This window comes from Chiloscyllium punctatum, chromosome 12, assembly GCF_047496795.1.
Source record: "Chiloscyllium punctatum isolate Juve2018m chromosome 12, sChiPun1.3, whole genome shotgun sequence".
Lineage (NCBI taxonomy): Eukaryota > Metazoa > Chordata > Chondrichthyes > Orectolobiformes > Hemiscylliidae > Chiloscyllium > Chiloscyllium punctatum.
The window spans coordinates 20,308,511-20,335,417 of record NC_092750.1 but is presented as its reverse complement, the minus strand read 5'-3'; the positions used below and the strand labels follow the sequence as shown (position 1 = coordinate 20,335,417).

At 41.4% G+C, this 26,907-nt stretch overlaps 1 protein-coding gene across 2 annotated transcripts in view; it reads right to left on the bottom strand.

Annotated features, from left to right (window-relative positions):
- The window catches only part of brpf1 (bromodomain and PHD finger containing, 1), a 60,475-nt gene that overhangs the window by 31,037 nt on the left and 2,531 nt on the right, over positions 1-26,907 (bottom strand). The window contains exons 2-7 of one of the 2 annotated variants that reach the window (XM_072582013.1): positions 21,934-23,481; positions 13,764-13,920; positions 12,911-13,042; positions 6,965-7,093; positions 6,491-6,803; positions 2,466-2,774 (exon numbers count right to left, since the gene is read on the bottom strand). In XM_072582013.1, coding sequence (XP_072438114.1) covers positions 2,466-2,774; positions 6,491-6,803; positions 6,965-7,093; positions 12,911-13,042; positions 13,764-13,920; positions 21,934-23,471 — 2,578 coding nt within the window. In that variant the 5' untranslated portion in view covers positions 23,472-23,481. Of the gene's footprint in view, positions 1-2,465; positions 2,778-6,490; positions 6,804-6,964; positions 7,094-12,910; positions 13,043-13,763; positions 13,921-21,933; positions 23,482-26,907 lie in introns of both variants that reach the window. The other variant, XM_072582012.1, reaches the window with a different exon arrangement.

The window sequence follows — 26,907 nt, the reverse complement described above, 5'->3', positions numbered from 1 at the left end:
TCCCACATAGGAGGTTAGTGAGCAAACTTAGGGCACACAGTATTAGGGGCAAAATACTGACATGGATTGAAAATTGTTTGGCTGACAGGAAACAAAGAGTAGTGATAAAAGGCTCCCTTTCGAAATAGCAGGCAGTGACCAGTGGGGTACCGCAGGGATCAGTGCTGGGACCGCAGCTTTTTACAATGTACATTAATAATATAGATGAAAGTATTAAAAGTAATATTAGCAAATTTGCTGATGAACAAAGCTGGGTGGCAGGGTGAAATGTGAGGAGGATGTTAGGAGAATACAGGGTGACCTAGACAGGCTAGGTGAGTGGACGGATGCATGGCAGATGCAGTTTAATGTGGATAAGTGTGTGGTTATCCACTTTGGTGGCAAGAACAGGAAGGCAGATTACTACCTAAATGGAGTCAAATTAGGTAAAGGGGCAGTATAATGAGATCTCAGTGTTCTTGTACATCAGTCAATGAAAGCAAGCATGCAGGTACAATGGTCCTTAACTTCATAACAAGAGGAATTGAGTACAGAAGCAAAGAGGTCCTTCTGCAGCTGTACAGGGCCCTGGTGAGACCGCACCTGAAATACTGTGCGCAGTTTTGGTCTCCAAATTTGAGGAAAGACATTCTGGCTATTGAGGGAGTGCACAGTAGGTTCACGAGGTCAATTCCCAGAATGGCGGGACTATTTTACGCTGAAAGATTGGAGCTACTGGGCTTGTATACGCTTGAATTTAGAAGGCTGAGTGGGGATCTGATTGAGACGTATATGAGTATTAAAGGATTGGACACTCTGGAGGCAGGAAGCATGTTTCCGCTGATGGGTGAGTCCCGAACCAGAGGACACAGTTTAAAAATAAGGAGTAGGCTATTTAGAACGGAGTTGAGGAGAAACTTCTTCACCCAGAGAGTGGTGGGTGTATGGAATGCTCTGCCCCAGAAGGCTGTGGAGGCCAAGTCTCTGGATACTTTCAAAGAAGAGTTGAACAGAGCTCTTAAAGATAGTGGAATCAAGGGTTATGGGGATAAGGCAGGAACAGGATACTGATTGAGGATGATCAGCCATGATCATAATGAATGGTGGTGCTGGCTCGAAGGGCAGAATGGCCTACTCCTGCACCTATTGTCTATTGACTCTATAACTGCTGCATACTAATGGACTTTTTTGTACCAAATTGTTGTTAAGAGTTGAGGTATTTGCATATTAATGATCTTAGTCATCTCTCAATACTTTATTTAGCTTTTACAAACTGTATCGTAAAGAGAACTGGATTTGCCAGGACTGCCTGAACTGAACATGTTAACATTTTCTGTTCACTTTAGATCAGTAGCCTGGTCTCCTATGAACAACAGTAGTCAGTAAATAAAGATAGGGCATTAAGCACAATTCCAAGCATTTCATGTCAAAACAAGTTGGATCCCTTGCAGCAGCACATGGCTTTCCATTCTACTGACCATGCTAGGGACTTCAAAGCAAACAGCCCGCTCCCTGGATATGTAGCTAGGAGCTTTAACCGCTAAAACAATAGACAACTGAGAAATTCTAACAAATATGTTGCTACCATCACTTAATAACTTATAGGACTACATGAAAATTCATAGAAGGCACTTCCCCTTTAATAAGCAAATCTCAAAACTTTCTGTAGATAGTGCAACAGCACATGGTTTCATAGTAAAAATTCAAACCGAAGGAAGCATTTCCTTCCCTGGTACCAGAAATAAGTGTTCATGAGATTTGTTTTTTATTCATTTGTGGGATGTGGGTGTTGCTGGCTAGCCAGTATTTATTGCCGTTCCCTATTTGCTCTTGGGAAGATGGCGGTGAGCTGCCTTCTTGAACCACTGCAGTCCACCTGCTGTGGCCTATAGGGAGGGAATTTGACCCAGTGACAGTGAAGTAACGGCAATATATTTCCAAGTCAGGATGGTGAGTGGCTTGGAGAGGAGCTTGAAGATTGAGGCCTTCCCATGTATCTGCTGCCCTTGTCCTTCCAGATGGAAATGGTTGAGGGTTTGGAAAGTACTATCGGAGGATCTTTGGTGAAATTCTGTCGTGCATCTTGTAGATAGTAGCAGCAGCATACACAGTGTTGGTAGTGGAGGGATGGAGCGCTAACCAAGCAGGCTGTTTTATCCTGAATGGTGTCAAGCTTCTTGAGTCATTAGAGCTGTACCCATCCTAGCAAGAATCAGCAATTTCTAATGTCATTTGCTGAGAGACAAGTCAGCCTATAATTTTTCCAAAACACCCAATCGCTGGACAAACTGATTCTCCCTTAACCTAACTGGATTCAAATCTCCTAAAGCAATTTAAATACCAACCTGAAGTAAATATGGCCCTATACATATATCTTTCTTTAAAAGCTTGAACTAGTTTAGTCATTCTTCATCCAGAAATTTTTTTAAAAATTTATCTATAGGCCCTAGTATGAAATTAAGATTGAGAACTTGGTTTCACCCTACCTTTCCCCGTCTCGTGGCTGCTGCTTTCTTCAGCAGCACTGTCTGTCTGTCCATCTTTACTTGATGGATTAAGCCCAGCCGCAGATCCACGACCCGGGGCACCATGCCGATCCGATCCTGCGTTTGGCTCTCGGTGCTGACCAAGTTTCCGTCGAATCATGGCAATTTCCTTTCGCAGAAGCTTAGCTTGACGTGAGCGCCCAACATTCTGCTTCGCCGAGCCCATTGTGTCCAGTTTGTCAAGAAGCAATTTCAGCTGTTCCTCCAGTGACATATGTGATCTGTTCTCAGGAATCAGCAGTCGATCCACTTCTGGCAAGAAATGGGGACCAGAGAAAGACCACAGCAATCAAAGAAATCATTAGTGACAGAGGAAACAAGAAATTGATTTTGATTCAAAAATCACATGTATTCCAGTGCAGGATATAGCACGTGGCAGACCAGTGACCAAACCTCTTTGGAACTTGTATGTCAGTGTTATTAGATTAGATTAGATTAGATTACTTACAGTGCGGAAACAGGCCCTTCGGCCCAACAAGTCCACACCGCCCCGCCGAAGCGCAACCCACCCATACCCCTACATCCACATCTACCCCTTACCTAACACTATGGACAATTTAGCATGGCCAATTCACCTGATCTGCACATCTTTGGACTGTGGGAGGAAACCGGAGCACCCGGAGGAAACCCACGCAGACACGGGGAGAACATGCAAACTCCACACAGTCAGTCACCTGAGGCGGGAAATGAACCCGGGTCTCTGGCGCTGTGAGGCAGCAGTGCTAACCACTGTGCCACCGTGCCGCCTGCGGTGTTATAGAAATGACATTTTTATTTTGACAAGTTTCTTCTTTGGAAGATGTTGGTTCTTGTTAAGGGACACTTCCACAGATATCTGTTCTTACAGCAAAGTGTCTGTTCTTCTAAAATCAGATTAATTACTGAAAACAAATTGTACATTCCAATGAGTATCACACCCACATGTCTGTTTCAGCAGTGCTGATTTTTCCTGTCCTAGGCTACAGTACTTGTATCAAGTTTGGAGTTAACATCAAAGACTGAGAACTGAACTGGACACCTTTCCCATGTGTTTACTGTTGTCCTTACCATTGGACTCATTTCAAAGTTTTATTCATCAATTAAGTACAAGGGGTGGGGTTTTCTGAAATCCAAACATCCTGTTAAAATTCAAGCTATTTTCCAAAAAAACTACCTTCCACAATTTATGCTTTTTTTGATTAGATTAGATACCCTACAGTGTGGAAACAGACCCTTGTTGCATTATTTTTATTGCACCATTTAACTATATCTCAAGCTGAGTCTTACAGTATTAAATATTCTTGTTCAAGACTGAACTCCAAGTTTTAACAAGGGCTATATTAGGTATTGTGTAACCCAGGAATGTCTCAGATTTGATCTCTGGTGTGGTGAACTAGTTGATCTCAAATCCCATTTTATCTCTAAGTTGTAATCTCAGCTTGGATAATGGTGGAAGGGCCAAGAAAGTCCAGTGCTAGAGAAGATTAAATAAAACCAAAATAACATCAGCCAAGATTTCTGCTGCTGGCCATCAACCAGATACTTCTACTTATACTTCAACATATGCATAAGGTTCTAAGAGCATGAGAACTAGGCATGCCGGCACGTGGCTCAGTGGTTAGCACTGCTGCCTCATAGCACCAGGGACCCAGGTTCAATTCCAGCCTCAGGCGACTGTCTGCGTGGAGTTTGCACATTCTCCCTGTGTCTGCGTGGGTTTCCTCTGGGTGCTCTGGTTTCCTCCCAAAGTCCAAAGATGTGCAGGTCAGGTGAATTGGCCATGCTAAATTGCCCATAGTGTTAGGTGCATGGGGCAGAGGGAAATGAGGGTTACTCTTTGGAGAGTCGGTGTGGACTTGTTGGGCCGAAGGGCCTGTTTACACACTGTAGAGAATCTAATCTAATCTAAAAAACTAGGAGCAGATGCAGATAATTTACCCTCTTGAGACTTTTCCGCCGTTTGGCAAGATTGTGGCTGACCTCAACTTCACTTTGCTATCTGCTCTCCACAACCCTGCAGCCCATTGCTAACTAAAAATGTGTCTACCTCTTCCTTAAATTTACTCAATGACCAGCATCCATCATACTCTGGGCTAATGATTCATAATTCTTTGAATGAAGTAGTTTCTCATCTCTATGATACCCTTTATCCGAAAATTATGCCCTCTCATTCCAGATTGCTACACATGAGGAAATAGTCTGTGTCTACTTTGTCAATCCCTTTCACTACCTTATATACCTTAGACCTCTCATTCTTTTAAATTCCAGATTTTAGGCCTAAACTGCTCAATCTCTCTTCTTAACACAACCCCCCGATCTTTGGAATCAATCGAGTGAACCACCTCTGAACTGCTCCAGCACTTTCTCAAGTAAGGGGACTAATACTGTACACAATACTCTAGGTACAGTGTCACTCATGCCAGGTATAGATCCAGCATCACTGTCCTACTTTTATACTCTATTCCTTTAGCAATAAATGCCAAAATCTAATTTGCCTTTCTTAATATCTGCTGTACCTGCATACTGATTTTCTGCAGTTCATGCTTGAGGGTATGCAGATCCCTCTCCAGTGAAGAATTCTGAAGTTTTTCTCCATTTAGTCAATATGATGCCTTTCTATTCCTCCAGCCAAAATAGATAACCTCACACTTCTCCATGTTAAACTTCATCTGCCAAATTTTGGTCCATTCACCTAATCTATCTATATCCATTTGTAAATTCCTTATTTCTTCATAGCAACTTCCATCTGTGTCATTCGTACATTTGGCTGAAGTGCTTCCTAGGCGAAAGTGAGGACTGCAGATGCTGGAGATTAGAGTCATGATTAGAGTAGTGCTGAAAAAGCATAGCAGGCCAGGCAGCAACTGAGGAGCAGGAAAATCAACAATTTGGGCAGGAGCCCTTCATCAGGATGCTGCCTGACCTGCTGTGCTTTTCCAGCACCACTCTAATCTTGACTCTAAAGTACTTCTTACCCCAACATCCAAGATATTTATATAGATTGAAACAAGTTACAGCCCTGAGGGCCAAACCTTATGGCACCCCATTAAAAACATCTTGCCAGCAAGTAAAAGACTCATTTATTCCAACTTTCTGCTTTCTGACGGTTAGTCAATCCTGTGTACAAACTAATGAATTACCCCAACCCCACTGATCTTACCTTCTGCATAAATCTTTATGAGGCATCTTAATAAATGCCTTCTTGAAGTCCAGATATACCACATGTATAGGATCACCATTGTCTATGTTGTTTGCTACATCAAAGAACTCCAGCAAATTAATCCAACGTGACTCACCATTCATAAAAAAACATGACTCCTCAAATAAATTATATTTTGACTTTTCAATCATTCTGTTATTACTTCCTTAAAAATGGATTCTAACAATTTCCCAAGAACATACTAAACTGACAGGGCTGTAGTTCCTACTTTCTACTTCCCCGTCTTTCTGAATAAGGCTGCTTATATTCGTATTACTCCAATCCACTGGAATCTTTCCTGAATCCAGAGAAGTTTGCAATTTTATAAGCAAAAGATCCACTATCTCTGCTGCCACTTCCTTTAAGACCTTAGGTTCAGTCTCACATGTTGATAACCTCCAAAGTTGAAGGGCTATCTGACTGACTCTCACTATCTAAGACGGCACATAAAGTCAGATAATTTACATCACTCCATCCCAGGAATTAATACATTCATAGCAGAAAGGGAACAAATTAGACATGGAATATGAAACACTGCAATTTGCAAAACATCTTGCCTCTCTTTGCTTCAAAGATAATGACAGATTTTCTATTCTGTAGCCAAGGACTAAGTAAATTGACTTGAGAACTCAAATTGGGATCCAAAGTAAAACTGAACACAATGAGTTTCCACATTTGGTAAACAGATCTTTTTAGAACAGAAGGAATTTGATATCCTGGCTCTTCTCACCATAAATGGGTGGCATTTCCAATTAAAACAACTATCAAATATTCAAAATGAACTCACCATCTTCCCAGAAGAGCTGTCCCGTATCTTCCATTGGCACAGGTTCAGGTACGTGCATTCCTGTTTCATAATCAAAGCTAATTTTCTCTGCTTGTTTGCGAGCATATTTCAGCACTGCCCCTCCTTGGTCTCTTAGCCTGATCGCTGCACGGTAAAAGATTGTATCCTTGGCATTATATTGTAAGCAGTTATTCACAATCAAATTAAAATCCTCTTCAAACTGGTCAAACGTCCGATAGTGATGGCCCTCAAGCTGTGTTTTCATGGTCTGGAAATCCATCGGTTTTTTAATGTGATCCAAATAATCCGGAACCTGAACATTATAAAAAGTCAATTATTAGAATTAATGTCATTTGTCTTTTAACTGGCACTTAACTTACTTAGGATTTAATACACTTAATTAATATTCCAAAGCTAGAAATGTATTCAAATACAAAAGTCAATTATCAGAAGTTCACAATTAGAAAAGCTTACCTCTTTTAGGGGCACAGGTTCACCAAATATGTTTCCTGTATCCTTCTCCTGGAGCTGTTCTAGCGTCTTACGGAGAAGGATAAGGAACGGAGTCAGCTGCAACTCCATTGCAAACTGCTGTATCTTAAGCTGGGTTACAACCAAATCAAAAAGATTCAAATTAGAAATATAATTTACATTGAACAAAACTATTCTCTTTCATGTTAAAATACTTTCTCTGTTCAAACAGCCCTTCTTACTATAACTTACAAATTTCATATCTGAGCCAAAAATTGAAATTTGAAGCCCCACGTCAGAAGCTAAGTTCATAATATCAGCAACCATTTCTGCATTGTGCTCTTCGGCTACATTGTTGAAGGTCCCATTTCTCAGGGTGAGACATTAAACTGAAGCTGCATCTACTATCTCAGTCAGTGTTAAAATTAACATTGCCCTCTCAAACAATCCTGTTAAAAGCATAATTAATTGACCATTTCTCTCATTGCTTTTTGTGGTATCAAGGGTTGTGCTTTTATATCCATATAAGTTGATGCACTTCAAAAAGGTGAAATCTCACTGTGTCAGCATTTAGACATATGTTTCAAAATAAATACATAAATATATAAATATATGGAATTTTCTTATCAGTTTTCTAATAAATCACTACAAAATGTTTTATACAAATTCAGCGAAGCACACAGAATTAATGCTGTGTGTGCTAAACAATTCTTGAAATTATATATTTCACTGATTCTGAATTTTTGAAACCATGCCCTGGTAAAGGATCATTTGGCAAAATGAGCCAACGATTCTTTACCTCTGCTGTCATGCACCTCCCCCATTGTGTTAAGCAGAATTTGTTTATGTCAATACTGGAAGGCAACTCAACCAAATGTAATTAACATATTAATGCCTGCGACAGGTACAGGAGCATTGTACAACAAAATAAATTGTTGAAATGGAACATGAGGGGGTAGAAATTAGCATGAACTGCACCCACTTTTGGTTAATAGAAAGGATACAAAGTACACTAATTTACAGTGGGATTGCACGTGTATTGATTTTGATCCCAATATTAAATTTGTGAGCCTAAAACAGCCTTATTTGTGTCAACAGAAGTCTAACACCTGCTGACAGATCCCATTGAGAAATGTGTTTGTGATGAACAGAGCCAGCATTAAGCTTAACTTAGCAGCATCCAACTCTAAGTCAGTAACACAGAAATCCTTTATTAAAAAACTCAGCCATAGTAGTACTCCATTAAGTTCACAAATGTTAAAGACACCTGCAGGTGCCTGCAGCCTGCCAACTAAAGGGCCACTCCTGGCAAGGCAACAGGATTAAGGGTAACACAGGTTCACAATATTGGCCATCCATAGGGGGAAGACAACTGTCAATGTCATAACATTGAAACTATGATACTTACAATTCCTGGGCAGACAATAATATTCAGAATCACAAGATAGTTACAAAAAAAAGAAAGCCATTCAGCCCATTGTGCCTGTGCCAGCATTCAAAATGAGCATCCCACCTACTGCCAACCTTCAGCCTTCTCCCAGTAACCCTTCGTGTTCTGCCTTTCCACAAACATCTAACTCTCTTTTGAATGCTACAATTGAACCTGCCTCTACTGCATTCTCAGGGAGTGCTTTCCGAGCCCCTAAATACTACTTGTGTGGAAAATATTTTCCTCATATCATTTTTGCTTCTTTTCCTAAATAGTTTAAATGTGTACCTTTTCTTTCTGCATCCTTTCACCAGTGGGACATTTTCTCCCTACTTACAGTGTCCGGACCTCTCATGATTTTGAATATGGCTGAAAAATGTGTTGCTGGAAAAGCGCAGCAGGTCAGGCAGCATCCAAGGAGCAGGAGAATCAACATTTCGGGCATAAGCCCTTCCTGAATGACAAATTCTCCTGCTCCTTGGATGCTGCCTGACCTGCTGCGCTTTTCCAGCAACACATTTTTCAGCTCTGATCTCCAGCATCTGCAGTCCTCACTTTCTCCTAGATGATTTTGAATATGTCTATCCAATCTCCTCTCAGCCTTCTCTTCTTCAAAGACAACAATCTCAAGTTCTCCATTCGATCTTCAGAACTAAAATTCCTCATCCCTGGAAACGTAAAACCTTTCTGAACTCTCTCCAGTGCCATTAGGTCCTTCACAAAATGTGATGCCCAGAACAGGGCACAATATGCCACCTGAGACTAAAACAATATCTTGCACAAGTTTAAAATAACCCCTTTGCATGTACTCTATGCCCTTACTAATGTACTTTATTAACTGTTCTCTCAACCTTCCCTACATTACGCACATTATGTTACATGCATACGTGCCCAGGTTCCTTGAGCCCACACCCCTTTTAGAATTGTACCCTTAATTTTATATTGTCTTGCCAAGTTCTCCTGATTAAAATTTATCAGCTGACACTTCTCCACATTGAACTTACTTTGCCATCTATCCACCTATTTCACCAATTTATTTATGTCCTTTTGAAGTTCTACATTATTACTCTTCATAGTTTACAATGTTTCCAAGTTTGGTATCAGCTGCAAATTTTGAAATTGTAGCCAAAGATTGAAGTGAAACAAAGAACTATGGATACTGAAGATATGAAACAAAAACAGAAAATGCTTGAGGAACTCAGCAGGTCTGGCAGCATGTGCAGAAAGAAAGTAGGGATAACTTTACGAAGCTAGTGACCCTTCTTCAGAACTGACAGCAGCTAGGAGAAGATGGTATTTATACTGATGACAAGGAGGGGATGGGGGGGGGGGGGGGGAGGGGAATAGTGAGCTGATAGATGGAAATGGAATCCTGACAGAGCGAGAAAGAAAGTTAGGCAGACAAAGGGATAGTTGACAGTAAGCCAGGGAAGATGGAAAGCTGATAATGGAACAATGAGTAAATGGAATGGAGTTGGCTGTGCTGAAAACAGTCCATGTCAGGGCAGGGCCTGGGGTGTAGCCTGGGTCAAGGACATGGAAGCAGATGGTCAAGTGAACTTGATAGGTATTGAGTCCTGAAGGCTATAAGCTTCCCAACCAGTGGATGAGATGCTTTTCTTCCAGCTTGCACCAAATCCCGCTGGAGAAGTACAGCAGGCCTGAAACAGAAATGTTAGCCAGGGAACATGGTGGTGTGTTGAAGTGGCAGGCAATTGGAAACTCGGGGTCATTTTTAATAGGCAGAACTGCAAAGTAGTCACCCAGTCTGCAGTTCGGCTTCCCAGTGTACAGCAGACGATATTGTGGGTAGACTAGATTGAGTGAAATGCAGGTAAATCTAGAAGGTGTGTTTGGAACCATGAGGAGGGAGGAGGTAAATGGGCAAGTGTTGCACCTTCTGTAATTGCATGGGAAGGTGCCGTGGGGCTGAGAGGTGTTAGGAGTGGATGTGGAGTGCACCACAGTGTCCTAGAGGGAACGATCCCTGCAAAGTGCTGACAAGGGAAGAGAGGGGAATGAGTGTCTGTGGTGGCATCCCACTGAAGGTGGCAGAAATGGCAGCTTATGATCCTCTGGATGTGGATACTGGTGAGGTGGAACGTGAAGACTTGAAGGACTCTATTTGTGTTGTGGGAGGAAAAAGAAAGGATGAGGGCAAAGGTTTGGCAAATGGGTTCGGCCCATCTAAGGGCCCTGTCAACCACAGTAGTGGGGAATCCACATCAAGGAAAAAAGTGGATGTACGGGCGGTACGGTGGCTCAGTGATTAGCACTGCTGCCTGTCAGCACCAGGGACCCGGGTTTGATTCCAGCCTCAGCGACTGTCTGTGTGGAGTTTGCATGTTCTGTATGGGTTTCCTCAGAGTGCTCTAGTTTCCTCCCACAGTCCAAAGATGTGAAAGTTCGATGGATTGGCCATGCTAAGTTGCTCATGGTGTCCAGGGATGTGCAGGCTCAATGGGTTAACTATGGGAAACACAGGGTTACAGGGAGAAGGGTGGGGTGGGTCTGGTGGGATGCTGTTTGGAGGGTGTGTGGAATCGATGGTCAGAATGATCTACTTCTTCACTGTAGGGATTCTATGATTCAATGATTCTATTTCTGAGACCCCTGCAGAAGATGGCATTATCAAAATAGATGCAACAGAGAAACTGTGAAAATGGAATGGCGTCTCATAAAACTTTCTACAAAAACGGGTCAGGGGCCAGGAATTCTGTGGAGGCTAATTCATCTCCTGTTTCCAAAGTCTTTCCATCACTTCTGATGCACAAGTCAGGAGTGTGGCAGAGTACTTTCCATTTACTTGTTGCCGAGCAGCTAAAATAACAAGCAAGAAGCTCAACACCATCCAGGAACAGCAGCCCAACTTCAACATTCACTCCCTTCACCAGCTGTGTGGTACATCATCTTCTACAAGATGCAATGCAACACCTCACCAAAGTTCCTACAAAACACATGACCTCTACCACCTAGACAGACAAGGGCAATAAATATAACTTCCTCTCCTAGCTCCACCCAATCCTGACTTGAAATTATATCACTGTTCCTTCACAGTCGCTGATTAAAATCCTGGAACTCTTTACCGAACAGCATTTTGAATGCATTTTTACCCAAAGGACTGCCGTAGTTCAAGAAGGCACATCATCACCTCCTTCTTTAGGGCAATTAGCGTAATAAACGTATGCATAGCTACTGAAGCCCACATACTTTCAAATGAGTAAAAATGTATGATTTTGGCGTCTTATCAGCACTTAAGTAAAATGGCTGAGCCAATATGTACTTCTTGTCAATTTTAAACACTCTGGCAACTGAATTTCCCCCTTTCTCACCATGGCCTGGTGAAGATGGAATTGAAGTATTAAATTTAGCATCAATCATGACCTCTGCATACATGTACATCCCCTTTTTGGCACCTAATTGTCATTCTTTTTACCACTTTTGTAATATTCATATATCCAAATGTCTATAGAATATATTTGGGTTCCACTGTCTCTTTTCATGCTCCCTTTGTTTTCCTCATTTGTCTTTTTTTTACTGCCACTCTACGAACCTTTTGGATTCAGCGGGTTCTCAATTGCATTCTCTATCAGACATCAGTCACACGCGCATGTTTTCTTCGTCATAATTTCTCTCTCATTTGTTACCGAGGCAACTCTGGATTTGTTCGCCCTACCTTTCCTTTTCGAAGCAATATGTGAAGACTGTGCCGGAGTGACTTCTTCTTTAAAGGAAACCTATTATTTAGCTATTGTTTTGCCTGCCAATTTTTGACTCCAATTACTGAACGAGATTGTTCTGACCCCATTTTCCCCATTAATTATCCTCACTCTGGATTGTTCATCATCCATTTCCGCAGTCACACCAAGTGTTTTCCCAATGACACTTCATCTATTGGCTCACCTCATTTCCATTTAACAGATGAACTGATGTTATTAATGAGACATGGCTAGAATATATTAACAGTAATAATTAATGAAGTGATATTCGCTATATTTAAAAAGGGATTCCCCACAATTGAGCCAATTATTCAGACAGAATTACTTGGGAGTCTGCAGCACAAACATCTAAAATGTCTAAGTCATCAGTACAACCTCTTCTTTTCTCACTCATGTGCTTACCTAATTTCCTCTTTCAGGTATCCAAGCTATGCGTCTCAACTACTTGCGGTAGGAAGTTAACAATTCTCAGAACTCTGGGTAAACAGATTTCTTCTGAATTCTCTGATGAATGTACTGGTGACTACCTTAGACCTATGATCCCTCCAGCAAGTATTTATCACAAGTGGAAACAATATTCTCCGTATCTGCCTTATCAAACCCTTTGATAAATGTAAGGACCTCTATTCGGTCACAAAGCAACCTCAGTCATTTGTGTTAAGTATTTTGTTTACCTTGAAACTGGTTTTTCAAACTACAGACACATAACAAAACTTAAAAGTTAAAATGAATCCGTACATACGAAAACTACTTAGCATTACAACAGACCACACGGTTATTTAAATTAAAGAGCTGCCTAACCTCCTCTCGCTTTAACTTTTCTCGTTTACGGATTAGTTCCACTAGCAGCCGTGCTCTTTCCAAGTCATGTCGCAGTCGCTGCCACGATTTCAGCTGTTCTTTCAACGCACAATTTTTCTCCTCTGACTCTCTCTGAAGTTAAAAAGAAAACAGTATTAAATACTTCCACATTTCCTTACTGCCTCGCAGCGCCAGGGACCCAGATTCAATTCCAGTCTCAGGCGACTGACTGTGTGGAGTTTGCACATTCTCCCATTGTCTGCGTGGGTTTCCTCTGGGTGCTCCAGTTTCCTCCCACAGTTCAAAGATATGCAGGTAAGGTGAATTGGCCAAGCTAAATTGCCCATAGTGTTCAGGGTTGTGTAGGTTAGGCACATTAGTCAGGGGTAAATATAGAATAATAGGGTTGGGGAATGGGTCTGGATGGGTTACTCTTTGGAGAATTGGTATGAACTTGTTGGGCCGAAGGGCCTGTTTCCACACAGTAGAGACTCTCTGATTCTATGACATAAAGGAAACAAAGTTTGGCAACCTGGTTCAATTGTATTTTAGCTATGAGATGAAAAATTAAACTTTGCTATTTCTTGCTGAAAGAATACTAACTTTGCATCAGGGCAGAGAGGGAATAAAAATTAGCTTAGCGTTTGTTCTGAATAAAATCTAAACAATAGGTGAACAAGGGCCAACGAATGAGCTTTTTTCTACTTCCTGCTTGCCCCTAATCACTGCAACAGTAATGAGTGCAAGAAAACATGTTGATGTTTCAAATCATTTGTCATTTCTAACTGGTAGCTCTAGCTATCATTACAGATTAAGTTTGTTACCTGGTCAAACCACATAACAGCACGTGTACCTGCTCTGCATTTCGCTGAGACTGCAAGTGGGACTGCAGCCGCCGAAGGAGTGGGACACCATTTCTTGACTGTCGCTTTAACGTCCAATAACTGTGAAGTCGCTGCATAAATTGGCTCTTACGCTGAATAGATAGTCGACCCGTAATCTTACTTAACCTAAAAATAAATAATAGGATATAACATGTTTATTTCTATTTAAAATGATAGTAATTAATGCATACTGAGAATGGAACATAAAAGCTTCATCAGCATAAACAGATGATGTTACAGATACGATATAATATCAGTGAGTAGTCAGTGAAAAGACCAGAATAAATAGCTCTGATTTCTCCATATTCTTTGAAGACATTAGGTTGTGCATTGCTGTTGAACTATTCACAGTAAGCACAGAGGACATACCCTCACTGAGATCGAGAGTCTGTCACAGTAAAGACATAAGAAAAAGGTCCTATAAATAAAGTTCTCTCAACCCTCCCCTCTATTATACTCCAGCTCATACTGTGACCTAGGTTACCAGTATTGGTGAGCCTGCTTTGCCTGCTACAGATCAGGAGCCATTCTTCCAATCCTCTTCTTTTCTTCACAATAGATAACTGTTTCTCTCCGCCACTAAATTTCTGGAGGATGAAGAGAGGTGGCGGAGCTAGGCACTTCCAATGGGAGAGGATGTGAATCATATTCCTGATACTCTAACACCAATTAAAAGCTCCATGGGGTAGCTTCCCAACACTGAGGTCGCCTGACATTTCAGCTGATCAATGATTCATTATGCACCGTGTGGAGTAACACAGAGTAACAGGGAAAAAAATATAACATTTAGGAGAGCTGCTGTCCAAGCAGTTCTACAGATATTTGAAAAGCAAAAAAGTCAATGAACAACACAAACACAACAGATTCAAATCACCTCCTTCTATGCTTTATGATTCTGTGTTTTAAAAGGCTTGATATAACATTCAGCTTAACAAGACATATGCATTATAACTCGTAGTATTTCACAGCGATTGTGTCTCCTATTAAGATCCTAAATTTTAAGATAATATTATCATCTTTCTAGAAACATACTTTCAAAGCAAGCTGCTTGAAAGTAATGGAATTGGGTAGGAAGGGGGAGGATTCTTTACTACAGATGCTAGTGTTAACACCGAACAAAGGACAAAAACGCATACCATGTGAAATCTACTGCTCCATAAAATTCTAAACATCTACTTAAGAAATTCAGCATTTATTGCTACGCCTTTGTTCTCTGGAATACTCGAAGTGATGGTTAAATTTTGAGAATTGTCGCTATAATCAGTGTGCTAGAGCTGGGCTATAATTCTAGTTCACATTCAAAGCTGACACAACAATCATACGAAACTTTTCACAAGTTGTCGATTTTGCTCTTATTTTCCTTCATTGGCTCTTTCTTTGATCAAATATTTCACTTGGATATTGGCCAAAAAACATGCCACTCCCAACACACTCTCAACCTTGTACTAGGCAGTTGGTCAGCCACTTCTATGGGACACCATTATGGCAACACTACCAATCCAAGGACGACACAATTCAAAGAGAAGGCCCCATCAGTAATTTCAAGGCAACAATAGGTGGGCAATAAAATGTATCCTTGCCATTATAGTTCACATTCCAAGGGCATGTATGGATATGTACAGTAAATATTACACATATTAAAATTAACCAACGCATCTACACCAGGCTTTTCCCAAAGTGCATTTGTAATAAAAACAAGAAAATTAGCTACACTTCCACAAGTCCTTTCAAGCACAACGGCACAAGCAAATCACAGGTTTTGCTTTTTTTAACTCTCCCAATGATTTGAACATTCATACAGAGAAAAAAGTTGGTGCCACTGCCCTGCCGTGTTGCTGAACAGTGTGTACAACATCCATCTGTATTTTGAAGATTGCACAACTGTCATTTTCACAGTGAGCTTCATTGTCTCCTCTTGTACTGGGTTTTAATTTTAACCCTTTTTTGAATTTCCATCAACCACATCCGCAATATCAATCATGGCACAAGCCACAAAGGCAGGCAGTCTGCTCTATTCAGCTCTCACCAACCTAAGCATGGGCAGTCATGGGCTAAACCTTAAACCACAGGGTTTGAACACCCCTGTTCATTTCACATTTCCGTTGAATTGTTTTCCTGTTCTTGCTGAAGCTAGAATAAGGTTATTAACATAACATAATATAATATACACACATTAATGATCAATGTAACTATAGGCTAAGTTTACTGCAGTTACTTGCAGTTGAATTCTGTCTTGCCTAGCTCACTTTTTTTTTGATATTTGACAAGCCAGTGTAAGAGTATGACTGTACTAAAGGAAATGACAAAGTTGCACAGTCATTGTAGGGAACTGGACTGTGAGAATGAGTGCCTGGCGACATTAACTTCTGCAGATGCATTTATTTGATTCAATCATTATCATAATCCAGTCCTCTATAATGACTGTTCTATACTATCTCTTCCTCCTCTACGTCAATCATACTCTTACACTATTGCCAAAAAAAGGTCTTGTTTGCACAGCATTTAATCACTAACTGACCCTCACCAGCACAAACCTACAACTACAATGCTCTTTTAGAAATCAATTTAAATCCTATCAATTTCACTGTAGAAGCATACAAGTTACTACAGCATGCATTGCTAACAGACAAGAAATAATTTCTCACAAACACATATCACTTCATTATATCCATTACTGTATTCAATATTGCTACAGTCATAATGAAAAACAGGCAATTAAGGCAGTGCATTATTTTTAATTGGTGAGATAGATACATAAGCAAAGCAACTTAAAATTGTGATTCCTCTAGGTGTCATTATTATAGTGAAGTAGACGGACAGAAGAAAAAATGACAAACCAAAAGGATGGACAAGTTAGTCCATCTCGTATTCCAACTCTCCACAGAAAACCTACATCTCTGATCAGTGTCTAACTATCTCCTAAATGGTTCCATAGCTTTCACCCCACTTATCCTATTGGGAAAATATAATACATTAAAGAGGGCAATCTTACAAATTAATTCAATTACATTAATCTGAAAGGATACAGAAGATCGGAATCCCTTAGTCAGGGAAATATTATGAAGTTACACGTTATAATATAGCAACATGCAGCTCTGCACTGACAAGTAACTGAAATGGGTGTGGTCTTCCTTAAGGTGAGAACAGAGCACTTAATCTGATGAAAAATGAAGAAGTATTGACAGCAATGAGCCTTTCACCAAGGCTTAGCTCTCTTTGTCTCCTCCCTTCTGTCTGTATTGGGAGACAAGAAAATACACCCTGCAATACAGATTTTAATTCCTTCAATCTGCAAAGAAAACATCAGTGAAGGTGCCTTGATTGTTTAGTAATTTTGAAGTGCTATTCTTGGTTTCTATGTGAAAACTCCTGCAGAGTACTTATTCAAATCCTCTGCCATTATTATCCAAAATTGGTGCAGTGGCACGAGACAGAGGGCGATGGTAGAAAGCTACTTGTGTGACTGGAGGCTGGTATCCAGTGGCATAATAAAGAGGTCAGTGCGGGGCCCCTTATTGCTTGTGATGTATATAAATGATAGAAATGAGAATATGTGTACAGGGTTGGAATAAGAAGTATGTTTGTAGATGACACACAGATTGGCCAGATGGTTAAAAGCGGGGAAGGAGGTCTTCAGTTACAGGAGGATATAAAGAATTGGTCAGATGGGATTTAACCGTGCTAAGTGTGGTGATACACTTTGGAAGAGACTACTCAATGAACAGTAGGACATTAGGAAGCTCAGAGGAACAGAGGAATCTCAGGGTCCATGTCCATTAATCTCTGAAAGTGGCAGAGCAGTTTAATAAGGTAGTTAAGACATTCAGGACACGTGCCTTTCTCATAGAATCCCTACAGTGAGGAAAGAAGCCATCTGGCTCATTGAGTCCACACTGCCCTCCAAAACAGCATCCTACCCAGACCCACCCCTCTACCCTATCCCTGTAACCCTGTATTACCCATGGCTAATCCACCTCGCCTGCACATCCCAAACTGAATACCAAGTTCTACCACTTTATGGTCACTGTTTCCAAGGGGAACTTTCATTTCAACAGCATTTCTTAAATCTGCCTCATTACACAGCACCAGATGACTTCATTCAACATATTGTTCTAGAAACTGTCCCAAATATACTCTGAATTCTTCCTCTGCCAATTTGATTATCTCAATTTCTGTGAAGATGAAAGTCACCCAGGACTTTCAAGTGTTTAAATATCACAATCCTAAGTTTCATTCAGCTAAAAGGTTTTGCAGTTAAAATAAAAGCATGTGCCATTGACCTCAAAGAAAGCAGCCCTCAAAGATCTAGCAATTCTTATGGCAAGGTTTTCTTGTCTCCTGATCACAATTTAACTCTGCTGCCAAGTCAAATGGACATCAGTAAACAGGTCAACTATTGAAATCTTCTCAGATAGCAACAAGGTAATTCCTTTTTTATTTGTTCATATGTGCGACATGGTCTAAGCCAGCATTTATTGCCCATCCACAATTGCGCTTGAGAATGCAGTGGTCAGCTGCCTTCCTGAAGCACTGCACTCCTTAGGGTGTAGGCACATCCACAGTACTACTCAGAACAGAGCTCCAAGATTTTGAATCAGCAATGTTGAAGGAATAGTGTTATGATTCTGTCAGGATGCTGTGTGACTTGGAGAGCAACTTGCAGCTGGTTTTCCCATGCATCTGTTGCCCTTGTCCTTCTCGGTGGGAGAAGTCATGTGTTTGGACAGTGCTGTTGGAGGAGCCTTGATGAATTCTGCAGTTATCTTGTAAACAGTACACCTGACTGCCACTATGCATTTGAGGTGAGGGGAGTGAATAGTGAAGGTGCTGGATGGGTTGCAATATAGCAGGCTGTTTTATCCTGTATAGTGTCAAGCTTCTTGAGTGTCATTGGAACAGCACCCTTCCAGGCAACTCCATCCCCCTCCTGACCTGCACTTTATAGATGGTGGACAGACTCTGGGCAGACAGGTGAATTACTTACCACAGAATTCCTAGCCTCTGTCTTGCTTTTGTAGAGTGTATTTTTTTTAAGATTAGATTACTTAGATTAGATTACTTACAGTGTAGAAACAAGCCCTTCGGCCCAACAAAGTCCACACCGCCCCGCCGAAGCGCAACCCACCCATACCCCTAAATCTACCCCTTACCTAACACTACGGGCAATTTAGCATGGCCAATGCACCTGGCCTGCACATCTTTAGACTGTGGGAGGAAACCGGAGCACCCGGAGGAAACCCACGCAGACACGGGGAGAATGTGCAAACTCCACACTGAGAGTCGTCTGAGGCGGGAATTGAACCCGGGTCTCTGGCGCTGTGAGGCAGCAGTGCTAACCACTGTGCCACCGTGCCGCCCATTTGTATGACTGCTGTTGGTCTTCAGTCTTTGATCAATGGTAATCCCACAGATCTTGGGAGATTTAGCAATGGTGATACCACTGAATGCCATGGGATGATGACAAGATACTCTCTTCTTTGCCCACTCTCCTAGTTTGTTCAATTCCTTCTGCAGCCTCCCTGCCTCCTCAAGACTACGTGTCCCTCCACCTATATCAATGTCATCTGCAAACTTCATAACAATGCCCTCAGTTTCTTCGTCCAGGTCATTAATGTATAATGTGAATATTTGTGGTCCCAACACTGACTCCTACAGGAGTCCATTGGTCACTGGCTTCCCACCCTCGCTTCCCATTCTCTGCTTCTGCCAGTCAGCCAATCCTCTATCCACACTACTGCCTTGCCCCTAACAACATGGGCTCTTACCTTATTTAGCAGCCTCCTGTGCAGTACCTTGTCAAAGGCCTTTTGGAAATCCAAATATATCACATCCATGGCTCTCCTCTGTCTAATTTGCTTGTTACCTCCTCAAAAGAACTCCAACAGATTTATCAGCCATGACCTCCCCTTGATAAAGCCGGGTTGACTCAGCCCTATTTTACCATGCACTTCACTCCACAACCTCATCCTTAATAATGGACTCTAAAATCTTACTAACAACCAAGGTCAGGGTAACTGACCTGTACGTTCCTTTCTCCTGCCTCTCTCCCTTCTTAACCACAGGTGTTACATTAGCCATTTTCCAGTCCTCTGGGATGCTCCCTGACCAGTGATCACTACCAATGCATCCATGATCTCCTTAGCTATCTCCTCCAGAACGGTGTGGCGTAATCCATTCGGTCCAGGAGATTTATTAGATAGGTTAGATTTTTTTCTATCTAATGTACCATTAGGCCTTTCAGCTTCCTGTGCACTTTCTCCTTAGTGATAGCCACCTCACTCCCTAATCCTCTTGAATTTCTGCTTCTATTCTACAGCTTTTTCCAATGCAAAAACTGATGCAAAGTACCTAATCAGTTCCTCTGCCATTTCTTAGTTCCCCATTACGACTTCTGCAACCTTAGTTTCCAGCAGTCCGGTTTCTGGTCTCTTTCCTTTCGCATATCTGAGAAAAGCTCTTCCAATTTTTTTTATATTACTTGCTGGCTTAACCTCATTTTTTATCTCTCCACCCTTAGTATTTTTTTAACTTGTCCTCTGCTAGCTTTTAAAGACTTCCGAATCCTCTGGATTCCCACAAATCATTACCAATTATATGTTTGTTCTTTTGGTTTTATGCTGTTCCTAACACATTGTGTCAGTCACAGTTGTCTCAATCTCCCCTTAGTATATTTCTTCTTCCTTGGGATGAATTTCTGTTGTGCCTCCTGAATTAATTATCCTCAGAAACTCCTGCTATTGCTGCTCCACCATCTTAGGACCTGGGCTCCCCTTCCAATCAACTCTAGCCAGATCCTCCCTCATCTCTTTGTAGTTATCTTTGCTCAATTGTAACACCGTTACATTTCTTTGAAAGTGTTGCTTGATAGCACAATTGACAACCCCTTTGTTTACCTTGCTGATAACTGACATTAGACTCTTACGGTGGTAACTGATCAGGTTGAATTTATCTTGGTTTTTGTGTATAGGATGTAGCTGCACAATTTTCCATATTGTTAGGTTGATAACAGTGTTGTAACTGTACTGGAACAGCTTGGCTAGAGGGGAGGCTGGTTATGCTGTGGTGAATCACCTCACTTTTAATTCAAATTTTCAATGAAGTTCTACACAATTATGATTGTTTTAGACTCCATCTTAGTCCATGCAAATATGCAAAAAAGGAGTTTCTTTTAAGTCTTTTTTGAAATATGCAAAATTTATTTAGCTTTAGACAGAAATATAACATTGCACAAATATATAGTTAGCTTTTCAGGGCCAGTGGGTAAGTTTAGTTATAATTATGAGGTTAACATGCTATTAAAAATTGCTCCCCAGTGCTCTGTAATGGCCACTCGCAAAGGTATAAACATAGCCTTAAGGGTAACTGTTTTGCTCTGCCAACTATATCCCTAGATGTAGTAACAGCTAACAGACAGCAACATTTTTTTGAAATGCATCCTTAAAAACACTAAATTGATGACTTGCAATTTTAATTTGGAAAACTGTCAGTAGTATCCTGTCTGCTGCTGCTGCTGATATTTTCTGTCAAATTTAGCTCAGAGTTATCGAGCCAGAGTGAGGAAGTAAATTAATGCCAACATAGATACCATCATCAATCCCATGTCTCTTGGGATAAATTTATTTCAACTGGTGTGCACTTATTCATCTCCTTCACACTGCCAGATTTAGTAACTCCTGACAGGCTCTTCTCCCAATGCAGTCACTGTTTGACATTAGCCTATTCCATCCACAGCTAAAATCTCCTGTAATACACATTGGAACATGTGCTGTCCAGTACTTACTCCAAATATTAACTCTCTCCTCCAATACGACTATCTGTTTCAATTCACGTAAAAATACTGTTTTATTAAAAACAGGCATCATTAACAACTGTTAGTTCAGCAAATGTCCAAGGATGTTAAATAAAATGTACATGTCATGAGAAAGATCACACACTGCCCTCACTCATGGGGACTTTGGTATGCATTTTCAAACCACCCCTCCCTGATTAGCATAACAAGTTAACCCCTTGAAGTCTAATACCTACTGAGACAGCTTTGTATTATTTAGTCATAGCTGACAACTACCTATAACAGCTCAGATCCAATTCACAGACTAACAAGTTATCCATTACAAAGTGCACACTCTGAAACACACTTACCTATGAGGTGGAATACAAGGTACTGAAACTACAGGCGCTGCAGCCCGTTTTTCTGCTAAGATCTTCCGTGCTTTCTTCATTTTTAGCCTCGACTTGGCTTTGGCCTTTTTCACTTTCTCTGAACTGGGCCCCTTCCCGTCCTCTCCTTCATCATCCTCCTCCTCCTCGCCTTCACTATGGGAAAGAGCAGGAGGCTTACGTACTGACCCTGGTGGTGTGTGAATGTCACAGTACGCCGTTTTGCGTACACTAAATGAGGTGCCGTTCGCACCAGTTTCCCGCACAGGCTCCATCTTCATGTACAGTCCCGCTTGCTGTGCACAGGTCACATGAAATGCTGTGTAACAGTTGGCTTTGTGGCACTGGATACATGCCCCCGACCCTCGTTGCTTACAGATATAACAAGTCAACTTCCAACGCGCTGGTGGGATGTGTTCAATACTGTCAATTGGTTCTAAGAAAACAGTGTTTGCAAAGCAGACTTCTGGGATCCACAGGGCACAGACTACATGTGCCCATCGCCCATCATCTGTCTGTTTAAATGCACCACCCTTGTTGGGACATAATGCACAATCTACTGCCCGTGAAGGAGACTGCAGACACCTACGACAGAGCCACTGGCCCTCAGGGATATAGGGGACTCCATAGCATTCCTGGTGGACAGCCAAATTACACATATCACAGAAAAGAATCACATTACTATTTTGGCACTCGCCATCATTACAGATACAACAGACGGCATCCTCATCGATCAATGTATTTGGGTCTCCTTTGTTGTGGCTTTCAAAGTAGGATTCTTTCTCCAGCCGATCCATGAGGTACTCAAACACCTCCTGTGGAATAAAGTTCACTCCTTCGTTTTTCCTTTTCTCATTCATGATGTCCAGCCAAACATAGTCCTCCTCATCCATGTCGTATTCAACCTCCTCATCCAATTCCTCTACAGACTTTTCAATGTAACGGTAATACGACAATGGGCGGGGAGGAGCATCTGACGCACTGTGGTCAATTTCACGATAGATCACTTCAGGCAGTTTGGTAGCAGAAGCACTGGTGTTATGGCTGGAGTCCTTGCGCTTATCCTTGTTTTTGTGCTTGTTGGCTTTCGGGGTTGCCGTCGGAGTCTCTGCGTTTTCCTTGTTGCTGTTGCACTCAACAATATCCTCTGCTGTCGTGTCATCCTCTGACAGCACCTCCAGATTATCAAAAATGCTAATCCTGTGCAGCCGTCCTTCAATGTCCACCTCGACCAAGCGCTGCGCCTGAGCATATGTCAGCATCTCTCGGGTCGGTGACTGGGAGATCTCCGACGGGTTCGGAGACTGCTGTGTGCCCGTCCGCGAGTTACGCCCCTTCTTCTTAGGCTTCCGCACTGGGGTTTGCTGAGCGGGGTTGTCATGATCATAGTGGTACAAGTGGTACTCAATGCCACTGTAACTTTTGTAGATTTTCCGACAGCTCTCCACCGGGCACTCATAAGGAGGCTTGGTTGCACGCAGGTTGTGACAAAATGTTTTCACATCAAAGTCCAGACCCATCCTGCTATTCCTGAAAACAGAAACAAAAATCAAATCAGTGTTATATACTACATATCAACAGGACAGTCTCATTAGATACAATCTTTTAACATCATCTGAATTACAGAGTTCAAGATATGGAGTTGTGCCACTGGGGAATAGACTCCAGCAGGAAATAAAAATCCATAAGATGGTAACCTTTCTGGAATTCTCTGACATTTCTTTACAAGCTGTGCTTGGTTGTTAATATTATATCCCTGAAATTGAAGTATTTGGGACTTGATCTAATCTACTGATCTAAATATTTTTTGAGTTAGGAAGATTACTACCAAGGATAATTTGCATGATTACAGGGTGACAGGTTAGGAGAACAAGTTGAGCGTCAGCTGTACATGTTCTTCACAAGTCAGGTCAGTTTAATGGTAAGTTGACAAGTCATGAGACAAAGTACTGCTCTGCTTCAGCCAGATGTTGGAATCACAAAATGTGTCAAAACCAGACGTGGTGCTGAGATATGTAGTTGCTCATTGACCATGCTGAGTGGGTATAACCAAACATAACCATTCCTGAAGGGCTCATGCCCGAAACGTCGATTCTCCTGCTCCTTGGATGCTGCCTGACCTGCTGTGCTTTTCCAGCAACACATTTTCAGCTCATAACCAAATAAAACAAAAGTATTGCACTTGAGATACTTAACCAATTTAATCTATTTCCAGTATGTGACAAGGCTTACCTAACCATTGTAATTTACTCAATAGGGAGCACAGTAGCAACTGTAATAAAAACAGATGGAAAATTGTCACAGACCATTCATTATTCATGATCTTACTGAACAAGTCAACGGTGCCTTGAATGGGCAGGATTCACTCAGCACAGTGTGGTGCAAAGACATTGGGTGAAAAGTTTAGGCAGACTGAGCAATGTCACCTGGTAGCAACACACTGCTGTGTTTGAACTAGCTCATGTTTTTTTCAGTGTTGTGCTAAACTGAGCTAGAGAGCATTCAGTTCCTTATGACATTAATGCTATTGCGGTGCCTGAATGACCGAATGTACTATCAGTTTTGAATCACAGTAGCATATACTTAAGTTGTAATAAATATGTTTCGTTTTAGATGGTATACTTGTCAACTATTGCACCTGACTGTGTGGAGTTTCCTTCAGCACATTAAACATTACTATGCTTGAATCATACAGGAAAAACTTGAAAAGGTCAAAAAACGATTTGCGTCACAGGTAGACAGAGTGGTAAAGAAGGTGTTTAGCACACTTGCCTTCATTGCTCAGGTGTTTGTGTATAGGAGTTGGAGCATTATATTGAGGTTGTACGGGACATTGGTGAGGCTGCTTTTGGAGTACTGTGTCTGGTTGTGGTTTCCCAGTTATAGGTAGGACATTATTAAAGTGGAGAGGGTTCAGAAGAGATTTATCAGGATGTTGCTGGGAATTGAGGGCTTGACTTATAAATAAAGGCTAGATAGGCTGGAACTTTTATCACCAGAGCTTAGGAGGTTGAGAGGTGTCTATATGAAGGTTTATAAAATAATGAGGAGCACAGATAAGATAAATGACAGGTATCTTTTCTCGAGGGTGAGGGATTTCAAGACTAGTGAGCATATTTTTAAGGGGACAGGAGAAAGATTTTAAAAAGACATGAGGACCAAATTTTTTTTTTAACACAGAGAGTAGTTCACGTGTGGAATGAACTTCTAGAGGAAGTGGTGGATGCGGGCACAGTTACAATGTTTAAAAGACATTTAGATAAATACATGAAACGTTTGGAAGAATGTGGGTCCAGCACAGGCAGGTGGGATAGGATGATTTTAGGATTACGGTTAGCATGGACTGGTTGGACCGAAGGATCTGTTTCAAAGCTGTACAATTCTATGACTCTATAACAAGATATCAGAATGGGAACAAACCCAGGAAGATGCACTAATTGGACAATTTAAATTATCCCACAATTAAATCCATGTCAATATCCCACATTTGTCTTGCACTCCTGTTTATTGATCCTCTGTTTAATTATGACTGCTTGCAGAACTTGAGAACTCGCTGCAGACCTTTCAGATTTCAACATTGCTGCCATGAAACGAAAGTATCACCTTGGTCACTGAATATATAAAATCCCCAGAGAGTTCAAACTCATCACTTACCAGAAAAACAGAATGGTAATTTGCAAGGATCCTTAACATATCACAACTTCAAACACTGACAAATCCAGGGAAATGCTTTGGCATTTTTATCTTTAACTTTTAACTTAAATTTTATGAACTATATTTATTCCTTCCTTTGTGAACCCAGTTCCTTCCTTCTAAAATCTGAGCATGGAGGTGCAAACTGCTCCTACGATCTAACAGATAACTCATGTTTACAATTAGGATATGCACTCAACTGGTGCACAATTTTGTCCATTCCACAATTTGACTTCCTTGTAGAAAAATACATGGGCTCAACTTAGAGCTTCCTGAACTAGTTATTGACAACTTGCCACATAAGAATTGCCACATGTTTAAGTATTTTGCAAATGTTATTGGTCAAGTGGGCGGTACAGTGGCTCAGTGGTTAGCACTGCTGCCTCACAGTGCCAGGGAACCGGGTTCAATTCCTGCCTCAGACAACTCTCTGTGTGGAGTTTGCACATTCTTCCCATGTCTGTGTGGGTTTCCTCCGGGTGCTCCGGTTTCCTCCCACAATCCAAAGATGTGCAGGCCAGGTGAATTGCCCATAGTGTTAGTTGCATTAGTCAGGGGTAAATATAGGGTAAATATATAAAGTCAGGGTGGGCTACTCTTTGAAGGGTCGGTGTGGACTTGTTGGGCCAAAGGGCCTGCTTCTATACTGTAGGGAATCTAATCTAAAAGAAAAGTGAGTTTGTCTCCTTTCATACAGTCAAAATTCTGAGTGTTTCAAGACTAAATCCGTTGCTGTTTCAAATAATTATTCATGGGATGACATTATGGAAACTTAACCCTGCCACAGCAAAAACAATAGACATCTCTCAGTTCTTTGCAGGAGCATTATCGAATGAAATTTGCCATGAAGCCACATAAAGCAATATAAAGTCAAGTGAAAAATCTTGGTCACATAGGTTTTAAGGAGCATCTGAAAGAAGCAGAGATTACTCCAGGGGTTTAGATAAAGAATTTCAGAACTTCAGGCCCAGGCAGTGGCATGGCTGCCAAAGGTAGAGTGTATTAAAAAGGGCTGTCCAAAGGCTAGACTGGGGGAAGTACAGAGGTATCAAAGGATTGTTGTGCTGAAAGTGGTTGACAAAGATGGTTAGGAGACAGACCATAGAGAGATTGGAAAACAAGGATTAGAGTTTTAAAAACTGGTGATTGCTAGGAGCCCACCACGTAGGTCAACGAACAGGTGAGTGATAACACCCGTTGAGTTAGGAAGTGAGCAGCTCACCTGCAGATAAGCTCAAGTTTACAGGGGTCCCAAGTGGGAGG